Below are 19,122 nucleotides of genomic sequence, written 5' to 3' on the forward strand. Positions count from 1 at the left end.
ATTACTTGTAATTGTTCACGTACAAATCCACGTTGAGGAGCAGTTGAATCTAGTCTGTAGATTGCAGGTCTAACCGTGGATTTTACCATGCTGGAAATTGTTTGTGTGGTTACACTCCGAATAGGACAAATTGCTCTTTTTACCCCCTTCAAGTTCACCAGGTTCATATAAATATCTTAGTCACATTACACAGTACTGATTGTTTTGAGAAGGAGTCATGTCGTTGTATTGGTAGAAGTTTTTTGAGATCGCATTGGTAGATTTCATAGAAATCGCACAAGTAATTTCATTATTTAATGATGCAGCTATCACACTTGATAGTCTTGCAACCATTCACGAGATATCATGTCTTTTTTAACCTTGTTCAGGGATATTTCTTGCGCATACTGATATAAAAATAACCGCTCACCAAGAGTTCGATTAAATTTATCAACAATTGCCTGATCGCGATGAATTGCGGTATGTCCTCGTCTGATTTTTATGTTGTTTTTCATTAGAGATGATATTGCTCCAAGAAATTCAATGCCAGGATCAACCTGTAGCAACCGTGGCCATCGCAAGTATCCTCATTGATAAATTCGTTCAAACGCAAATACAACTTCAGTTGCTATTTTAGTTGATACTGGTTCTGCTTCTTTATTCCTAATTGCAACATCAACGACAGTTAACGCATATTTGTATGTGCGTGATTGACGTGTTTTAATAGTATCATGTGGTAAAAACAAAGTATCAGCTTGATGAACTTAATTAGGAGTGCTGACATCAAAATGTGCATAATGAATTTGTTAAGGTAGTGGTAATTAAATATGCCATATTGCCTGTCGTGCTAACCAATTTTCAGCAACAGAACGTGTAACATTTGCTGCATCAGCAAGTCTACTAATTGCTGCTCTACCTCTCCAATACCCTCTTGGACTATAATAAATCGATTCCATTATAATAATAATAATCAGCTGATTAATTACTGGCCCATAATACTGGTTTACCTTTCCTCAAGGATTTTACTAGGAAACTAGCGAGTTTTTCTCTGAGAGGTTTATTTTTTATGGAATTTAACGAATGAACCAATTTCACATCTGCAATATATCGTTGTTGTAAATTTTTTGTTATTATTGCTATTAATCCACTTGTGAAGGTAGATGCTCTGCATCGAACACAATATAAATTCATATTATTATATTTGTGCAACATGGATATCATTGATTTCTCAGCGACATGATAGCAAGAGCCAGTCAAGCATCATCCAGCGCTACCAAATTCTTTGAGAGCAATTATCACAGGCCCATCTGGGTCTGGTAAGACTCAATTGTTGCTTAATCTGATGAGATAGCTCATCTGGGATCAGTTCCATTTAGTGGCACCATCTGTAGATGATCAGCGATGCTATGATGTGCTTCAAGATTTTAATGAAAATGCAAAATTGTTGGATGAGGATGGTAATGATATTATTGATTTTATCACTGATATTGATAAAGCCCTATTTGTAGATGACCTAGATGGATTTATTAATAATCTCATAGTATATGAGATGATGTGATGCTGGACAAACAATCAAATCCAGCACGGATATTTTCTCGAGGCAGACACAAAAACGGACGTGATTTATGTTACTCAGCATTATACACATATACTTAAATTAATCAGAGATAACTGCAATATTTTAGTTGATACACATACTATGCGAAACATTCATCAGACTTGGTGTTCAGAGGATAAGGATATAATTAAGTTCAAAAACTTCTTTTCATGTGCGCAAGCTACCCCACATGGATATATCACAATAAATTTACATGATAGTCGGTTGCACTATTGCCTAGGTCTTGATAACAGTTTTGGTTAAGAGACAGCAGCAGGGAGGGTGACAACAAAACCTGAGTGTCAGGGTGGGAAAACAAATGCACATAAAAACAAACAAAACGTCAAAAATAAACAAAATGAACGAACCCAATTAGAGAAATCTCTGTCAGTTAGAGGCTTCAAATGGTGTTATTGATCATGTATTTTCATTTTCGTAGGAAGCTTTATTTTTGCAAATAGACCCTTCTAAACCTTATAGGGTTCACCCTCCCTGCTGCTACTTGGGGTAAGCTTGATTTAAGGTCAGAGACAAAAGAATACCTTACAAAACATTCGAATCTATTCCTATAATTTTTTCAGTCATGACAGGATTTAACAAAACAGTTTCTGAATTACTAAAATACTAAAATACAAGACCACGAATAAATTACTGAAACCTAGAGCTTGTTCATTATCATTAAAGTACTTTTTGCACTGAAATTTTATATGTTGTGAGAAATTGACAAATATGAACGAATCATCATGCATCGTTTTACTTAAAGATGAATATTAACATTTGATTTTCTGTACTGAATAAATTATGAGATATAAACACCACTCCTTTCTCGAATCACTTGTAAGTCAAGTCAAATTGACAACAACAAAGATTCTGATTGGTGTATCATGATTAACTTGCAGATCAGGGTCTATGCTGTTTGTTTTACCTACAAATAAACTGCACAGACCCAAATCTGCCAGCACACTGGACTTCTAAGCGAGTATATACGGCACACATAAAACATAAGAAAGAACCAAGAAAAACAAAACGACTACAGTACAAAAGTATTTGTGAAGGCGGTATTCAGAGACGGAGGGTAAACCAAAATTCAAAAGCACGAAAACCTACTTTTTAAGACAAGATGGCAATAGAAATAAGACAAAATATAAACATATTCATGACTTTTTATTAGTCTACAAAAAGAATAAATCCTATAAATAATAAAAAGTATGGTTTCAATATAATCAACTATGACATGATGATGGCAAACATATAAACTACTTGTACAGCCACAAAATAAAATATTTTTCATGCAAAATCAAAAGGTGAATGTCCAGCAGTGAATAATAAATTTGCATAAATGACGATCTGAAGGCAAATATCACTTATTTTCCCTTCTGCTCTGTCTATATAACTATATATCTCAGATCCTAAAATGACTATTTTCTGGATATGAAGGGCAAATAAACTCAAAGACTCATCTGCCACATTTGAGGAGTGAAAGCTTATCTCCTCGATTTGACAAAATCTTACAATTATCTCCCCTGGGTCTCTTTCGATCAACATTACATCAGTCTTTCATGGCATCAGCTTTTTAATTTTACTGTTTGGTGGTGTGTCAATTCATATCCAAACTTCAGAACAAAACATGTCATAACCTAGGCCCCAACTGATAACATCAACATTTTATTTGGGATTGTAGACTTTAAATCTTCATTCAGATATATGTATACAGTAACAAACACATGTACCTAATACAGAAAAGTCGCACCACACAGTGTTAAGTCAGGTATTTGTTGATGTACAATTGCTTCTAAAAACACAAGCAATCACTAAGACTAAGAGCATCACCCTTCCCTTCTCTTTGTCATCATTTTATGTGAGGTATCACTTGTAAATTGATTCTAAAATGAAAATGCTACACCCCATGTGTATCTTAACCCATTCATAATTTCAATGAGGCCTTTAGCTCACACATGACTGATTTACACCCTATTTGATAGGAATCAGGATTTCTGTCTAAAGCATGTATATTAACATAAACCCAGTCAATCATTAAACATTAGTACCACAAAACAAAAGGATTTTCATTAAAATCAATGATTTGACATAAAACTGAAACATTCTAAGATAGATAACATTTTAATAGACATGTAATCAATCACGTTTTTAAAGTATCATGCAGCAAGTGGCAAGAGAAATGTGATAAACATAATTTCCATATACCTAATACAGATGGCAGTAGATTTATAGCACAGTAATGGACATGATAGTATTTTAGCACCCAAAATTGTCCACTTTAACTGTGCAAGCCCTTTTAAAAAAAACAAATAAATAAAATGCGTTGTAAACATGGTCAATAATTTAATCTAGAAAGATAATAAATCACAGCTTTCCACCTTTTTAGAATGAATATATGACATATTTCAACCTTTTCAGAATAAATTTATATCATGAACATTTAAACAAAGTAATTAAGACCACTGCAGATGTAATGGTACGTTTTTAGGTCTCAATGGCTTTTTCTGCATACACTCACCAGCCACAACCCTGCAACAATTAGACTGAGTTCATGTGATGGAGTTTAAAATACTGTACTTTTCATTAATGCAAGACCAAATGAAACATTACTGTAAAATGTTACCTTGACTTTATGCTCAAAAGGACAAAACAGATTTTTAAAGAATGACTTCTGTCGAAGTATAAACAAAATCCATCAATGGGTTGAACAAAATTAGAGTAAAACCTTACCACAAATTTTCTATGGTCTTGACACCCAAGGTCAAAGGTGTAAGCAAATGTGCAACAGAATAATACTGTGAACTTCACAATTATTCATTCCATGTATGAACAAGAGTTTAGAAAACAATACATGAAAATCTTTAACCAAAACCTTAATGCAAATTCCCAATAACTCTTACTTTCACTCCAAGACTAAATAAGTGGGACACCAAGTCTGAAAAAATCCATCGAGTGGTTTTGGGAAATGTTATGGACTTTAATGATATTTTTCAGCACATTATAGGCTATGCATGGCAGCCAGTTTAAATGGTACCTGGAAGAACCCAAGTTAGAAACACCTTCCCATGGGAAACTACTGGCAAGCTTTCTCACAAACCCACAATGACTGAGACTAAGATGGAGATGCGATGGCAGTGATCAGCAAGTATTTTTGAGTACTCGGCCACCTGGACCTCCTTTTGGGAAATCAATGCAAATAAAAAAGCTGGAACCATAAATTTAACTATGACTGTGACCCTGATCCAAGATTGAGGAGCAAGAGAGTGTGTTGCAGAATGAATTACCATTAATGAACAGAATCCATCCAAGGGTTTAGGACACAAGTAAACACAAAAAAGGAAAACATCCATATTACAAAGTTTCTATCTATAACTATAATCTTGACCCAAAGTCAAAAGACAAGCAAGCATTTCACAGAATAAACTGACTTAGCTTCAAAATGATTCATGATGAATAATCTAGTATCAAAATGCCTGGAACTTAATGTTGATGAAAGCTTGCACCAAAACCATAATAAACGGTCACCGCCAAAGATGGGAAAATAAGTATGTCATACTTTCCACGAATGTTGGCTCAAAAGAAAATTGCACTCACATCTCAAAATCAAACAAACCAAAAGAAACTGTCCTGGTATATGCTTGCTACCATATCAGTACAGAAGCAATTCAATAAACACCCACAAATATGCATTCCCACCTCATCAGTGTCATTTCTGCAACAGATCTTACTATCAAGGAATCAAGACAATTCTGAGAAAACATTACATCTAACTCAGTGGCAGTGGTAATGCATCATTGCTATAGGCTGATCTAATATATATCTCCAATGTTTTCTTTTGTTCTTGCATCTCATAAATTGCTATGTGAGCAAGTATGTACATATTACTGGTACTGCTTCGTCACTGAAATATAGAAGACATGATAAACTGTCAACACATATATTATTACAAAATAGCATCAAAAAGTAGCAGATCCATGACACAATGACAAACAGTTCAGCATGTTATGAAAGATGGGGATGTTTAATATGAAAAACGTTTACAGCATGCATAGATGCTAGACAGGTATTGCAAGCATACAGACTATTGCTTGGTGCTTCCCTCAACAAAAATCTCCAAAATATGTCAGTAAAAACATCAAAATTCTTCAACAACCAAGACACTTTTCATACAAGTGTTGTAAAAGTAACTTTCTTTTGTCATACTAAAGGCAAGAGCTACACTCTAAGGTCAAAATTACTGGCAAAAAGACATTTTAATGTCATGCTATGTTAAATGCACTCTTCTTAGTGTGACAGCTCTTTGAACATGTAACTGTCATACTGAAAACTTGTACCAATGGAAAACTCTACTTGCATGTGCACCTCAACTGGCCTTAAACTGTCTGATTCCTCTTTAAATATCCAATATATACATCATGATTTGTAATGAAAAAAACTTGAGACAGCAGAATGCCATTGTATCACATACATGGTACCCAAGAAAGGCAGTTTTTAAGAAAAGGAGTACTCTGATTACTCAGAGCTCATATGAAAATGACACAAAATTCTAAATTGCTTCTCTGGGTGACAACTGCACATTAAAAGTGCCAACTCTGGATAAAAAGAATTTTTTATGCGATCAGCCTTTATGAAAAGAAAACTAATTTTAAAATATTTGGTGCTGGTTTGGGTAATGTTTTTCTGTATAGAACTTTATAAAGGTATATTTTAAAGAATATTTACAAATGTAAGCAGACAGTAAATATTACCCAAAATGAGATCAAAGCTGGATCCTTCTGGGTGAGGCATAGTTTCTAAACAATAATCATGTTCAAGTAAAGTCTAAATTTTGTTATTGTACTCGTTGCCTACAATGTAATCTGTAGATAATAATTATTGTACTCTCTGCCTACAATGTAATCTGTAGATAATAATGTTATTGTACTCGTTGCCTACAACATTATCTGTAGATAATAATGTTATTGTACTCTTTGCCTAAAACATTATCTGTAGATAATAATGTTATTGTACTCGTTGCCTACAACATTATCTGTAGATAATAATGTTATTATACTCTTTGCCTAAAACATTATCTGTAGATAATAATGTTATTGTACTCTTTGCCTAAAACATTATCTGTAGATAATGTTATTGTACTCTTTGCCTACATTATCTGTAGATAATAATGTTATTGTACTCTTTGCCTACAACATTATCTGTAGATAATAATGTTATTGTACTCTTTGCCTACAACATTATCTGTAGATAATAATGTTATTGTACTCTTTGCCTAAAACATTATCTGTAGATAATGTTATTGTACTCTTTGCCTACAACATTATCTGTAGATAATAATGTTACTGTACTCTTTGCCTACAACATTATCTGTAGATAATAATGTTACTGTACTCGTTGCCTACAATGTTATCTGTAGATAATAATGTTCCTATACTATGTACAAATGTTCAGCAAACACTTGTCACAAATTAGAAGCATTCTATTAATAAAAGGTGATGCTGGTCACAAATTAAACCCTAAGTAGTATATTGAATCTTTCTGCCAATTTAACATTTAAAACTGGAGCTTTTAAAAAATGTCCAGAGTGGAAATTCATTTGGTTATCATAATTGTATATATACAGAGCACTGAATCTGATGCTAATCAATTTTCATGGTTCACTCAGGAGCTGCTAATTGTTTTGTTCATAGAATACCAGAAAAAAAGTGATTTAATTTCAAGGACTTTACTGACTGATTAATTGAACATCAATACAGTACAAGTTATAAGGGGAGGCAATAGGAATTACTTGCCAAGATGTATGAAGTGTGAATACCCTTGTCATTTAGACATGACATAATTCAAGTATTAATACCCTTATCATTTATGCATATGATGTATAATGACATCATGCATACATATAAATGCTGGGCATAAAATACAGTGATAACTTAATCTGAGAATTTCCAATTATTTTAATTTCTTCTATGTGGCTAAAAATACATAATTTGAAATTCTCGATTAAATTTTTGATGTGAAATCAATTACAGTATGCCAGTGCTCCAGATAAAAGGTAGATTGGTGTAAATTATACCTAATAAAAATCAAATTATGCCAAGTGTTTAGTTTGGAAGTGTACTAAATATGCTTTGAAAGTTTTTCACCTAGTTGTCACCTCACCATACCTAATGTTGTACTCTGTACAGTTCAAATGGTAGAATTAATGTTGCTAATAGTCACATGCTCAGAAAATGGTCTCCATTTGTAATGGGGTGAAGGCAGAACAAAACACAAAAACAAAAGCTTCTTTTCAAGGCAAGGTTGCTCAGTTTTGGAATCTCAAAATGAAAAGAAGAAAAAAAAACCATACATGAAACAGTTGCCATTTTCATTATTAATTTTGCTTGTATAAATACAAGCCATAATCAAAAGCCTTTTATAAAAATAGTCAAATCATTGAAAATGAATCTACTCTTCACAGCATGGATAGTACTTGTATCTAATTATCTGTAGTACTGGTATGCCATTCAAACATTATCTGTAGCACTGGTATGCCATTCAAACATTAATTAACTAGCACTGGTATGCCATTCAAACATCATCTGTAACACTGGTATACCATTCAAACATTAATTAACTAGCACTGGTATTCCATTCAAATATTATCTGTAGCACTGGTATGCCATTCAAACATTAACTGTAGCACTGGTATGCCATTCAAATATTAATTAACTGTTCAACTGGTATACCATTCAAACATTATCTGGAACACTGGTATGCCATTCAAACATTATCTGGAACAATGTTATGCCATTCAAATATTAATTAACTGTAGCACTGGTATGCCATTCAAACATTATCTGTAGTACTGGTATGCCATTCAAATATTATCTGTAGCACTGGTATGCCATTCAAACATTATCTGTTGTACTGGTATGCCATTCAAACATTAATTAACTGTAGCACTGGTATGCCATTCAAATATTAATTAACTGTTCAACTGGTATATCATTCAAACATTATCTGGAACACTGGTATGCCATTCAAACATTATCTGGAACACTGTTATGCCATTCCAATATTAATTAACTGTAGCATTGGTATGCCATTCAAACATTATCTGGAACGCTGGTATGTCATTCAAGAACTGCTTTAAACAGTGCTTGTATCCTGACTACTCTCCACACTAGAACACTGATTCTCATAAACATAGGATGTGCAAATACTCTCCATTTCTAGTATAATAACTACATTCATTATAATATTAAATCCAACTTGTACACAAGAAAAGCCTCAGCTTCTGAAACAACAAAATATACTTGTACAAATTACAACAATCTCAAGCTGATAGGCTAAAATGTGTACCTTTGGCCCAATCACTTTTCAAATTGGAAAAAGCCAAGAAGTTAAATTTTCTGTATTTCATTAGATGCTAGGGGGACACAAATCATTACAAACCATGTTTTACCTGTAAACTGTATGGTGATTTTATAAAATTTTCTGACCAAGTTTTTGACATGCTGCCAATTACAAAGTTTCCACCAATGAAAACCTGTAAAAGTAATTCTCATTTTTCACACCTGTTCCTTACCTAAGTAACAGATATATCAGAGTTGCGATCCTTACTTTTCTTGAAATTCTGGTTGTCTCAAGTCAGTTGTCATTTGATGACTTTTGCTAAGATACGTTGTTTGCATTTTATAATGTTGTCATTTGATGACTTTTGGTAAGATACGTTGTTTATATTTCATAATGTTGTCATTTGATGACTTTTGGTAAGATACATTGTTTATATTTTATAATGTTGTCATTTGATGACTTTTGGTAAGATACATTGTTTATATTTTATAATGTTGTCATTTGATGATTCACGATGCTATAAAGATACACATTTATGACTTCACAATATTATTGTCATCTGATGATTATTGATGCACAAGGTTCTACGCCCATTTCATACTTTGATAAGGCGTGAATTTCTAGTCTTATTTAAAATAGAATTCAGGAGTGTTTATATTAAATGTGAATCCAGTTTGTTTAAGCATTCAATATGTACCAGATACTGCAGACATCTAGCTCAGTATGATAACCACTGGGTTTTATTGCAACATTATGCCCAGTTTTAAAACACAAAAATGTGTAAGAACTATTTGAGATGAAATTTTAAAGGCTTAGCTGTCAAATTGTCTTTAAGTTTATAAAGATAAAGGAAAATCCAGGTACTTAAATTTCCACACAATATCAGTTTTATGAAAAATTATCAGAATTGTTACGGGGCCAAAAATAATTTTTGGGTGCTATTTTTGACGCGTTTCTTCTAGTTCACATGTTGGACTTAAATGAGTGTGGATAATTCTGACTTCAACATGCAATAAAACCGTACACTAGATAGATAAAAAAAATTATTTTGGATCTTAACAGATCGAAAGGTCACAGTACAGAGTAGTTTTATCCCACAAAAATTATTATCAAATGATATAAGTGAAATTTTTTGAAAACTGGAACATAATAAAGTAGGATACATGTTTATCACTTAATAATGTTGTTGTCAAGTGATAATATAATATTGTAAGATACATGTATAGGACTTAATAATGTTGTGTGATGACATCATAGTACTGGAAGATACATGTTACGGTCATGATGATATAGTATTGTAAGATACCTGTTTAGGTCTTAATAATGATATTACCTGACATTATCATAGCACCGAAAGATATATGTTTAGGATTGAATAATGTTTTGATGATATCATAGTATTGTAAGATAACATGTTTAGGACTGAATAATGTAATGTGATGATATCATAGTAATGTAAGATACATGTCTATATCATAATGTTATGTGATGATATATTATTGTAAAATACATGTTTAGGTCTTACTAATGTTGTTATGTGATAATATTATAGTATTGTAAGATACATGTTTAGGACTTAATAATGTTATGTGATGATACAGTATTGTAAGATACCCATTTCGGTCTTAATGTTATGTGATGATATCATAGTATTGTAAGATAAGTGTTTAGGTCTTAATAATGTTGTTATGTGATGATATAGTATTGTAAGACAAGTGTTTAGGTCTTAATAATATTCTCTTTGTCTCAAGTCTGTGGTCATGTGATAATTAATGAAGTTCTAATATGGTATGACGTGATGTTTATGCCCTCTTAAAGTTCAACCTGACTTTAATGTTTGCAATTAGGCAAACTAATGATGTGATGGAATAAAGATAAAGTTTGAAAAAACAACAGTGAAAAAATAATCTAGGTTACTGGTACCTGAACAGTTATTAAAGTCTGAACAAATCTCCATTTGTTTATCACATGACTGTTGCCTCAGGTCACATAATGTGAAAATAATATTTTGACTTGTGCATTGCCACTTGGACTTGTCTGTATGACATCACACATATGACATCGTGATCAACTTTTTAGTTTTTCTATCACTTTAATTTCAGTAGTTAACAAATCAACAATTTAACCCCATTTTCAAATTTACATCAAACTCAAACATTATATTCATTTTCTGCTCTCCAAATATTGAAAAATATAGATATTTGTTCTATTCCATCTTTACTGACTGGACACCATTTACAGACTACACATTAAAGTCTCAATTATGTAGGATAGGAAAGTTCCAACATCAGGATCAGAACTTTCTTCTGACTCTCAGAAATCCAGTGTGACACAAAAGCTCGATCCTTTGGTTGAATTTCAGCATGTGAAACATCATATTCTCATTATATGTGAATGAAGGGGAGACAAATCCACTAAGTCACTCCCTACCTTGACTCTCAGAATTGTAATTTGAATGAATTGTAATTTGTGCTTATCATCAAGAAGGTATAAACACATCATAGAGTATAACATTTTCTTTTGAAATAAATGTAATATGTTTATAATGTGTATCTATAATCTGAAGTGCATGAAACATTTTCAAGCTTTTCCTGACTGTAGCATTAAGGGACTAACTTGCTTATGCCACAAAATTAAACTTGATGTAAACAGTTTAAAATCACTACCTCAGATACTAATCAGTTAAGCCAAAAAGCTGATTGCGAAAATTAATTAGTTCACCACAATAACATTTAACACCATCCCAAGGTTTAGTTTGTACTAAAACGTTAGTCAAAGTATTGACTTCTTTGACAAAAAACATACAATTAAAGGTAACTTGTGTCTATAGTCTTGATTTCATGAGGAATTTCACAACAAATTATGTCTTGCCCCAAGCAGTCTTCAATGTTATATACTGTTACCTACTCAGCCTCTTAAATACAACTGAATTATTTCATTCTGCAGCACGAAACAATGTGACAGTCATATGACTCTCCCACATCAGTGGCCTTTTATGAAAACTGTTTGATGGAATAAACAGGTCATAAGGCAACAAATATGAGGTTAGGAAAATTCATTCGCTCTTACAAGAACCGAAAAAGTAACTATTTAACTCATTATTTGCACCGCATAAGGTTTACATATCACAGTTAAAGAAGAGAATGTCACAACCTCCATCTCATGCCCACTATAAAAGCATTCTGAAAAACTTTCACAAAAAGCTTCAAAAACTGTTGAGACCAATTTTGCTGGACAAGCAAATGCTATGTTTCATTTTCTAGTAAACCATGAAAACTTGATACCCACAAAATAAAATTCAATGTACAAACTCAAGGCTCTAAAATAGGTCTGAATGTGAACGCAACCATGTACTGGTTCAGCACCACAGAATATCTCTGAATGCGAAATAAATATGGTATTGGCTATGTTCTACTACATATTCATGGCTGAATGTGACCCCAGCACTGTAATGGCTCAGCACTATGAAATATGTCTGAATGCAAGTCCAATAACTTATGGCTCAGTCCTTGGAAATCATGTCTGAATGTGAACCCAACACTGTATGGGCTATGCACTATGAAACCATGTCCAAATGTGAACCCAAGACTGCACTGGCTCCAGGCTATGAAATTATGTCTGAATGTGAACCCAACACTGTATAGGCTATGCACTATGAAACCATGTCCAAATGTGAACCCAAGACTGCACTGGCTCCAGGCTATTAAGCTGTTTAAATGTGAACCCAAACTGTCATAGCTTTGGCGGATGACATATTAACCACTTTTTCATTTACATATATTGCAGTAACAGCTGACAGCCGAGTTCCATCATTATGATAAACCGGAATGTAATTATATGCTCAGTAAATCTTCCATAGATTTTTGGAGAGAGAATTCTTCAAAGCATTTTTGTCCTCCACCCATGTATTGTTTAACACTGTCATCTACATCTTCTTGGGTCAAATTTGTAGAAAAGACAGGTACAGCTGGTCTACTTCTATCTTGTGCCAATCTGAATTTAAAAAGAACATATGTTAGAGAAATATTAAATATAAAATGCATATAGCTATGAAATATTAAAAAACACAACAACTGAAATAACTGCAACTACTTGCAAATCCACATGATTACACTACATATTCTAACCCCCCCCCCTCTACTCCACTCATCCCACACCAAAAGTGACCCAGGGGTCACATACATCACTTCTTTTGCTATGGCTGCATAAAGCACATGTGATATTGCCAATGTGATGTCAACCAATTTCAAGGCGGACTGGGGCAAAATATGAGTAGCTAGTCCACCTGGCCAGCTGGATTTTTAGGCATCTTGAAAAAATTTACTCTACAAATATTATATTGTTTATTAAGTAAAGGAAATATTAAAAACCCAGTGAAAAATAAATAACTGAAATTCTGATGACCACTCATAAATCTGTGTAATATGATATATAATTCATGTTGAATCTGCACTCACTTGATGCTTGTAACTCCAAAATAAAGACACTTCTGTGTCTACGTTATGTCTGAGGATGCATGCTACCTCCAATTCCCAATACCAATGTGAAAGTATTCTGGATACCTGGATGCCAAACCCTTAGTTTTACTTGTTGTTGTTGTTGTTTTTGTCTCGTGGTTTTAGCCATTTTTCATGTTTGGATAGGTTATACATGACAAGCCCCTGCAGTGGTAAACTGGCCATAATCAGACAAATGAGACCATTTTCCCCCAATTTCTTTCATGAATCAAATCAAACAATGGCTGTTAAAATGTTCATTGACAACAAAACATTACAGAAGGTGGGGTTAAAAACATTTTCCCATGATCGCAAGCAATCAGTAAAGAGAATACTGCACAATAATTTCATGGGCTACTTTGGGTCAATCAGAATCACAAAGTGATATGTTCACATGTTATAATATCAAAAATACAAAACTGCACACACTATAGGCAAAGTCTACCGACTATGTGATAAAAAAAGGAATACAACACTATCAAACAAAAGGAAAGTTGCGTTACAGAAATGGCTTGGAAAGTAGAAACAGGATGCATGCTACGACCATGATAATGCTGTTATCGTTTCTTTAGCTCAGTGAATTTTCACTTGAGCATATCAAAATGTAACTACAGTTACTGAATTTGTTATGCACATGAATAATTTTGACACCATTTACTTTACAATACGGAGCAGCACAAATCGTTCAATACATCCTGAAAAAGAGTGGTCTGTGTAAATGTTGGCCCTGGACTTATGGAAGAGTTCGTTTTTTATATAAGCCATAGTAGCTATCAGAGCTGTCATGAGCCACAAGTAAACAAACATACATTAAATAAAAATTCAAAACTGGACGATACAGATGATGTTTGGATTAGACAAATTTATCTATATTTTGAAGACAATGTGAAAATTCACCTTGCTACAAACATGGGTAATTGTTCATGATGCTGAGCTGAATGTACTATTACTGTTAGCTGCATTCATCTGATGTGGATGCATCTGATCCAGTTACAGCTTCTACAATCTACTGCTGAGATGATCTTATTGCAGACCTAATGTCATGAGGGTTGGATACCACAGGTGAGGTCAAGTTCTGATACTGCCATTGATGACAAAGCCAATTGTTCAGGATCTTGATTCTTATTCAGATTATAATTCAGACTGGTCATCAATTGTTGGATTAGGATCAGACTGGTCATCAATTGCTGGATTAGGATCAGACTGGTCATCAATTGTTGGATTAGGATCAGACTGGTCATCAATATTTAGATTAGGATGCCCAACCTCTACATGAATTATGTATGCATCTAAATCAGCTGGACAGTGAATATCATTGTCCTGGTCAATAAATAGTGACCATGCTATGCCGAATTTCATAAAATGTAATAACTTTGACCAAAAATGTCTTATTTAGTGTTTTTCAATATCTTCTATAATATAAATAACGTTGCTAAGGTCTAATTTTCATGTACATCTGCATTGACCATTTAGTGATTTTTAATGCATTTTGACTTCTTGTATGATGAAATGAAGGACCAGTCGGCTAATAACAAGATCTTTTGTGCACATTTCACACACTGGCTGCATATATGAAGGCTGGTAAGAAAATACTTAAAATTGACCTCTGACCTCTCCTACAAGATAATAATGACATGCCTCTCACCACTGAAACAAAATAACTAAGTTCTATGATTCTTCACCACTTATGATATGTGTTAACAGAAATGCAGATGGATGGACAGACAAAGACTACTACAATATCATTGAATGTGATTATAATAATAATAATAATAATAATAATAATAATCATTTTTTTATCAAGTTATTTGACTAGACATAGTGCACACATACACACTGACCCTTTCTCCTGCATTCCACCCCATCCCCTATGATGACAAATTCAGTTAAGAAAAGGTACATAACTCTTCCAAAAATGTTCACATACAATGAATGGTCAACTTTTGATTATGGCTTAAATGTGTACAAAGTTACAAAGTAATCTACTGAAAACTGTGTCGAGTTATTTGCAAATGCAAAATTATGTCAAATACTACATCCAACTGTAAATAAAAAAAAGAGAAATAACTCAGGAAAAAAATTGCAAAAGCAAAGATTTATTTTTCAGTATGTACGTCATTGGATACAATCATAATATGCACCAAGTTTCAGAGAAGATCCATTAAAAAGTGCAATACAGTTGCATTCACTTGATTCAGTCTCAAAATACATTCAGCTGCTGGACTGAAAGGACAATGGCTCTAATTACAACTGAGAGAACACTCATTTATTGATATCCACATGTTCAGATCAATACATTAACTGGTACAAATTTAATGAAAACCAAGAGACTTGCTGCATTCACAATATTCTGCCAGACTACTGACTCTAACATAAATTGCAATAGCAGAGTGGCTTGTTGAACATCTTGGATTATGACATTAATATGTACCAAGATTCACAGCAATCAATCAGAAATTGAGGGACTAGATGCATTCACATATTTCTGTCAAGTGGCAAGACAAAACAGGCAATAACTCCGCAAATAATTGCAGGAAGTGGCAAGTAGACAGTTGCATGGTGAAGAAATGATGACTGTGAGACTTGCTGTATGCAGATGGTTTTGAAGATACTACATCAGGCTCCACAACAAAAAGAGTAATAACTCCAACAAAAATCCAAAGCAGCACAATGATGTCGATATAAACATCTGAGGATGATGAGCATAAAAAAGCCAAAGTTTTATGGTGGTCTATTTTCAATCTGTGACACTACTGAACTTGCATACCTTCACATTTGTACTCTTCTTCCAATCTTTAAAGCATCAACGATATACAAAATGCACAAAACTTAGACAATTCATTTATCAATATATAATTTCTAACCTACCTGCTGACTGGAGTCCCTAATTAACTTGCTGATATTGTTACAAGACTATGCTCTTATAATAAGTTACAGAAAAGTGTAAACACAACAAGCTTTGTAAAATTCAACAAATAATTTATTTCCCTAAAATACAAAGTGAAAAAAAATGAGAAAAAAGAACTTACTGTATTGCAAATTAAATCCACAAAAAACCAAGAATTAAAGACACAAGTCCTAGTAATAAAAAGTCCTGAAGAGATCCAAAGTTGAAGGCAATGACGTGTCTTATTGTCTGCAAAAGGTAGATGTGTCAAAAGTCTCTTGTTAAATCAGAATTATTATTCCAGGTTTGAATTCAGTATAAATTCCAAGAATTTTTTCAGAGCACATTTGTATTTCCGGAGAAAATAATCACTTTAATCTGAAGAAAATAAAATTCAGCCCCAACTGGTCACAGCATAATACAACTTGAAGTGCTAGATGTTAAAGCATGACTGGTAGAATCCTCCCAGTCACAAGATAATATAGTTCTCTGCTTGACTTCAAGTCACAATTAGCATTTTCTAAAAAGAACCAATACCTAATGGAAAATAAATAGAATGATCTAAAGCCTTGTTTATTTACAACACAATATCCTAGAAAATTCACTTTCGAATCACCAACCCTGAGCCTGATCAACATATTTACTCCTTCTTTGCTTACCTAGAATAATAATCCTGATAATAAGCTCATACACATAGAGAATAATGAAGCTATTATTAGTTGTTTATATAAATGAAATAAAAACAATTTTTTAAAGTCAATCAGGTCAAGCAGAAATGAACTCAACTTTGGACAAGGTCATGTCCAGCAAACAATGTTACATTACAATCACATGTAATGAAATTAAAATAAAATTAAAACTAACAGACAAACAATTAAATTAAATATACATAACAATATGTCAAACCAAATGGAAGATTCTTTAGTAACAATAGTCACCATATTTGCATAGGGGCCATATTTGCATGGGTGAGTCCATTTTTCAGGACAGCTGATGCAGTTCACTGCTTCAATAAGGTCTAAATACTACTGTAAATTTCCAAAACATCTTGAGTTACATCCTTTTCAACACATATAAGGGTTACGCCTATTTATTTAATTAATATTAAAATTAGATATTGCAAATATCTGATGCAGAGTTTTTACTAAAAAAAATGACTGTCCTAGAAACCAGAAAAGGACAGTGAGTAGTCTGTCTGGTTGCTTACCTCAACAGGTTCTGTTTGGTTTGAAATATGAACAAGATGACAATGTTATGGGTCACCTGGCAATAATCAAGTTAGAAATTACATACTGATGAATGAAAGGACTGTTTTATGCATTTTCTACATCCATGGTGCTTTTTGTTCTAAAACTGGCCGGGGGTGGTGGTGGTTGACACGGAATAGGAGGTGATCGGGCGTTGCTGACCAAGATTGGTGGGCACTGACTGCTTGATTGACCAGCCTGGAATACTAATAGCTTGATTGGCCAGTGTGACTGGTAGCTGAGTGTACTGGTGACAGCGTGTGTAACTCCATATATGTAATCTTTTAGCCATGGGCTAATTTTGGGGGTTTGTAAAACCCAGTGTATTGTTGGGACTGTAAAGATAATTTGTACATCTGTCCCTTTTGTTTACATAATTTCACTAATTGAGTGAATACAATTTACTATACGAGTAAAATGCTACTTTTGTTTTACTATTTGAGTAAAACACATCAATCTTTTTATTGTGAAATCACTGTGAATCATTCACCTCTTGTCCTTAAAGGTCATTTATTTGTATTTTCAATATTAAGTCCGTGCGTTTTATGTTAACCGATCCACTATTTGGATCATATACACGAACATATCAATCATAATTAATTACTCATTCAAGTCGCTCGTTATTAAACACTGTATTTGTATCACGATCAAAAGTGTTCTGTTGTAAATCCGAAAGCCCACCCGGTTATCTTGTTTCAGGGGAGGGTAAATTAATACTATATTCATGTTCACAAAATTCTGCCCTGCACTACATTCATCTACAAGTCAAAAAGGGCAATAACTCTTATACAAATGACAGGGCCATAACCATTTGTCAATTAGTGTATCTTCATATGATTATCCTTTAATATGTGCCAAATTTCAGCAATCCATTAAAACATTAAATGCATTCAATAGATTCTGTCTAACAATGCATTCAGCTTCACGATACAAGGACCATAACTGTAATCAAATTGTTGGAGCAAAGTTATTTGCTGAGATGTGCATACAATGGCCATCAAATTTACTAGTTTCATGGAGATCCAATGAAAACTGTAAGACTAGCTGCCTTCACAAGATTTTATCATAAACTGCACCAAGCGGTATGTAAAGCAAGGACAATAACTCTGAAGTAATTGTGGTATCCAGTGACTTTCTATTATCTACATCTTCAGGTTATGACCATAACAGTTAGCAAATTTCATGGCCATCAAGGAAAATCTGCTGGACTAGTTCCATTCACAAGATTATGCTATGGATCTTAAGAAGGATGGACAAAAAGATGGACTGCTATATACCAATGCACTGTCAAGGTAGGGATAAATGTTTTTTTACTGAAAGCAGATTCTGGTTTTAGGTACAATAGCTACATGCAACACCACTTTCACAGGATTTCTTAAAATATTCTTCCTTTACGTAACATGCATGCTATTCATCATTTTTTACAATATTTTTGAAAGTACTAGTGTTTATTCAAGTTGTCAGCAAAATAAATTTCCTTTAACAGGCTCATTTATCTGTGCATCTCAGATTTCATAAGAATTCTTTCACAAATAAGAAAATTCTTAACTGATTTTGGGACTAATAATTTCAGTGAAATCG

At 33.4% G+C, this 19,122-nt stretch overlaps 1 protein-coding gene across 1 annotated transcript in view; it reads right to left on the reverse strand.

The window, feature by feature from the left end:
• Positions 1 to 2,727: 2,727 nt before the first annotated feature.
• Positions 2,728 to 19,122, reverse strand: part of LOC149801129 (low density lipoprotein receptor adapter protein 1-like) — a 38,818-nt gene continuing 22,423 nt past the window's right edge. Inside the window, exon 9 of the mRNA XM_089955155.1 lies at positions 2,728 to 12,904. Within this exon, the coding sequence (XP_089811281.1) occupies positions 12,745 to 12,904 (160 nt within the window). The 3' untranslated portion in view covers positions 2,728 to 12,744. The remainder of the gene's footprint in view (positions 12,905 to 19,122) is intronic.

Source organism: Sinohyriopsis cumingii, chromosome 4 (genome assembly GCF_028554795.1).
Source record: "Sinohyriopsis cumingii isolate HCF-2022 chromosome 4, ASM2855479v2, whole genome shotgun sequence".
Classification (NCBI taxonomy): Eukaryota; Metazoa; Mollusca; class Bivalvia; order Unionida; family Unionidae; genus Sinohyriopsis; species Sinohyriopsis cumingii.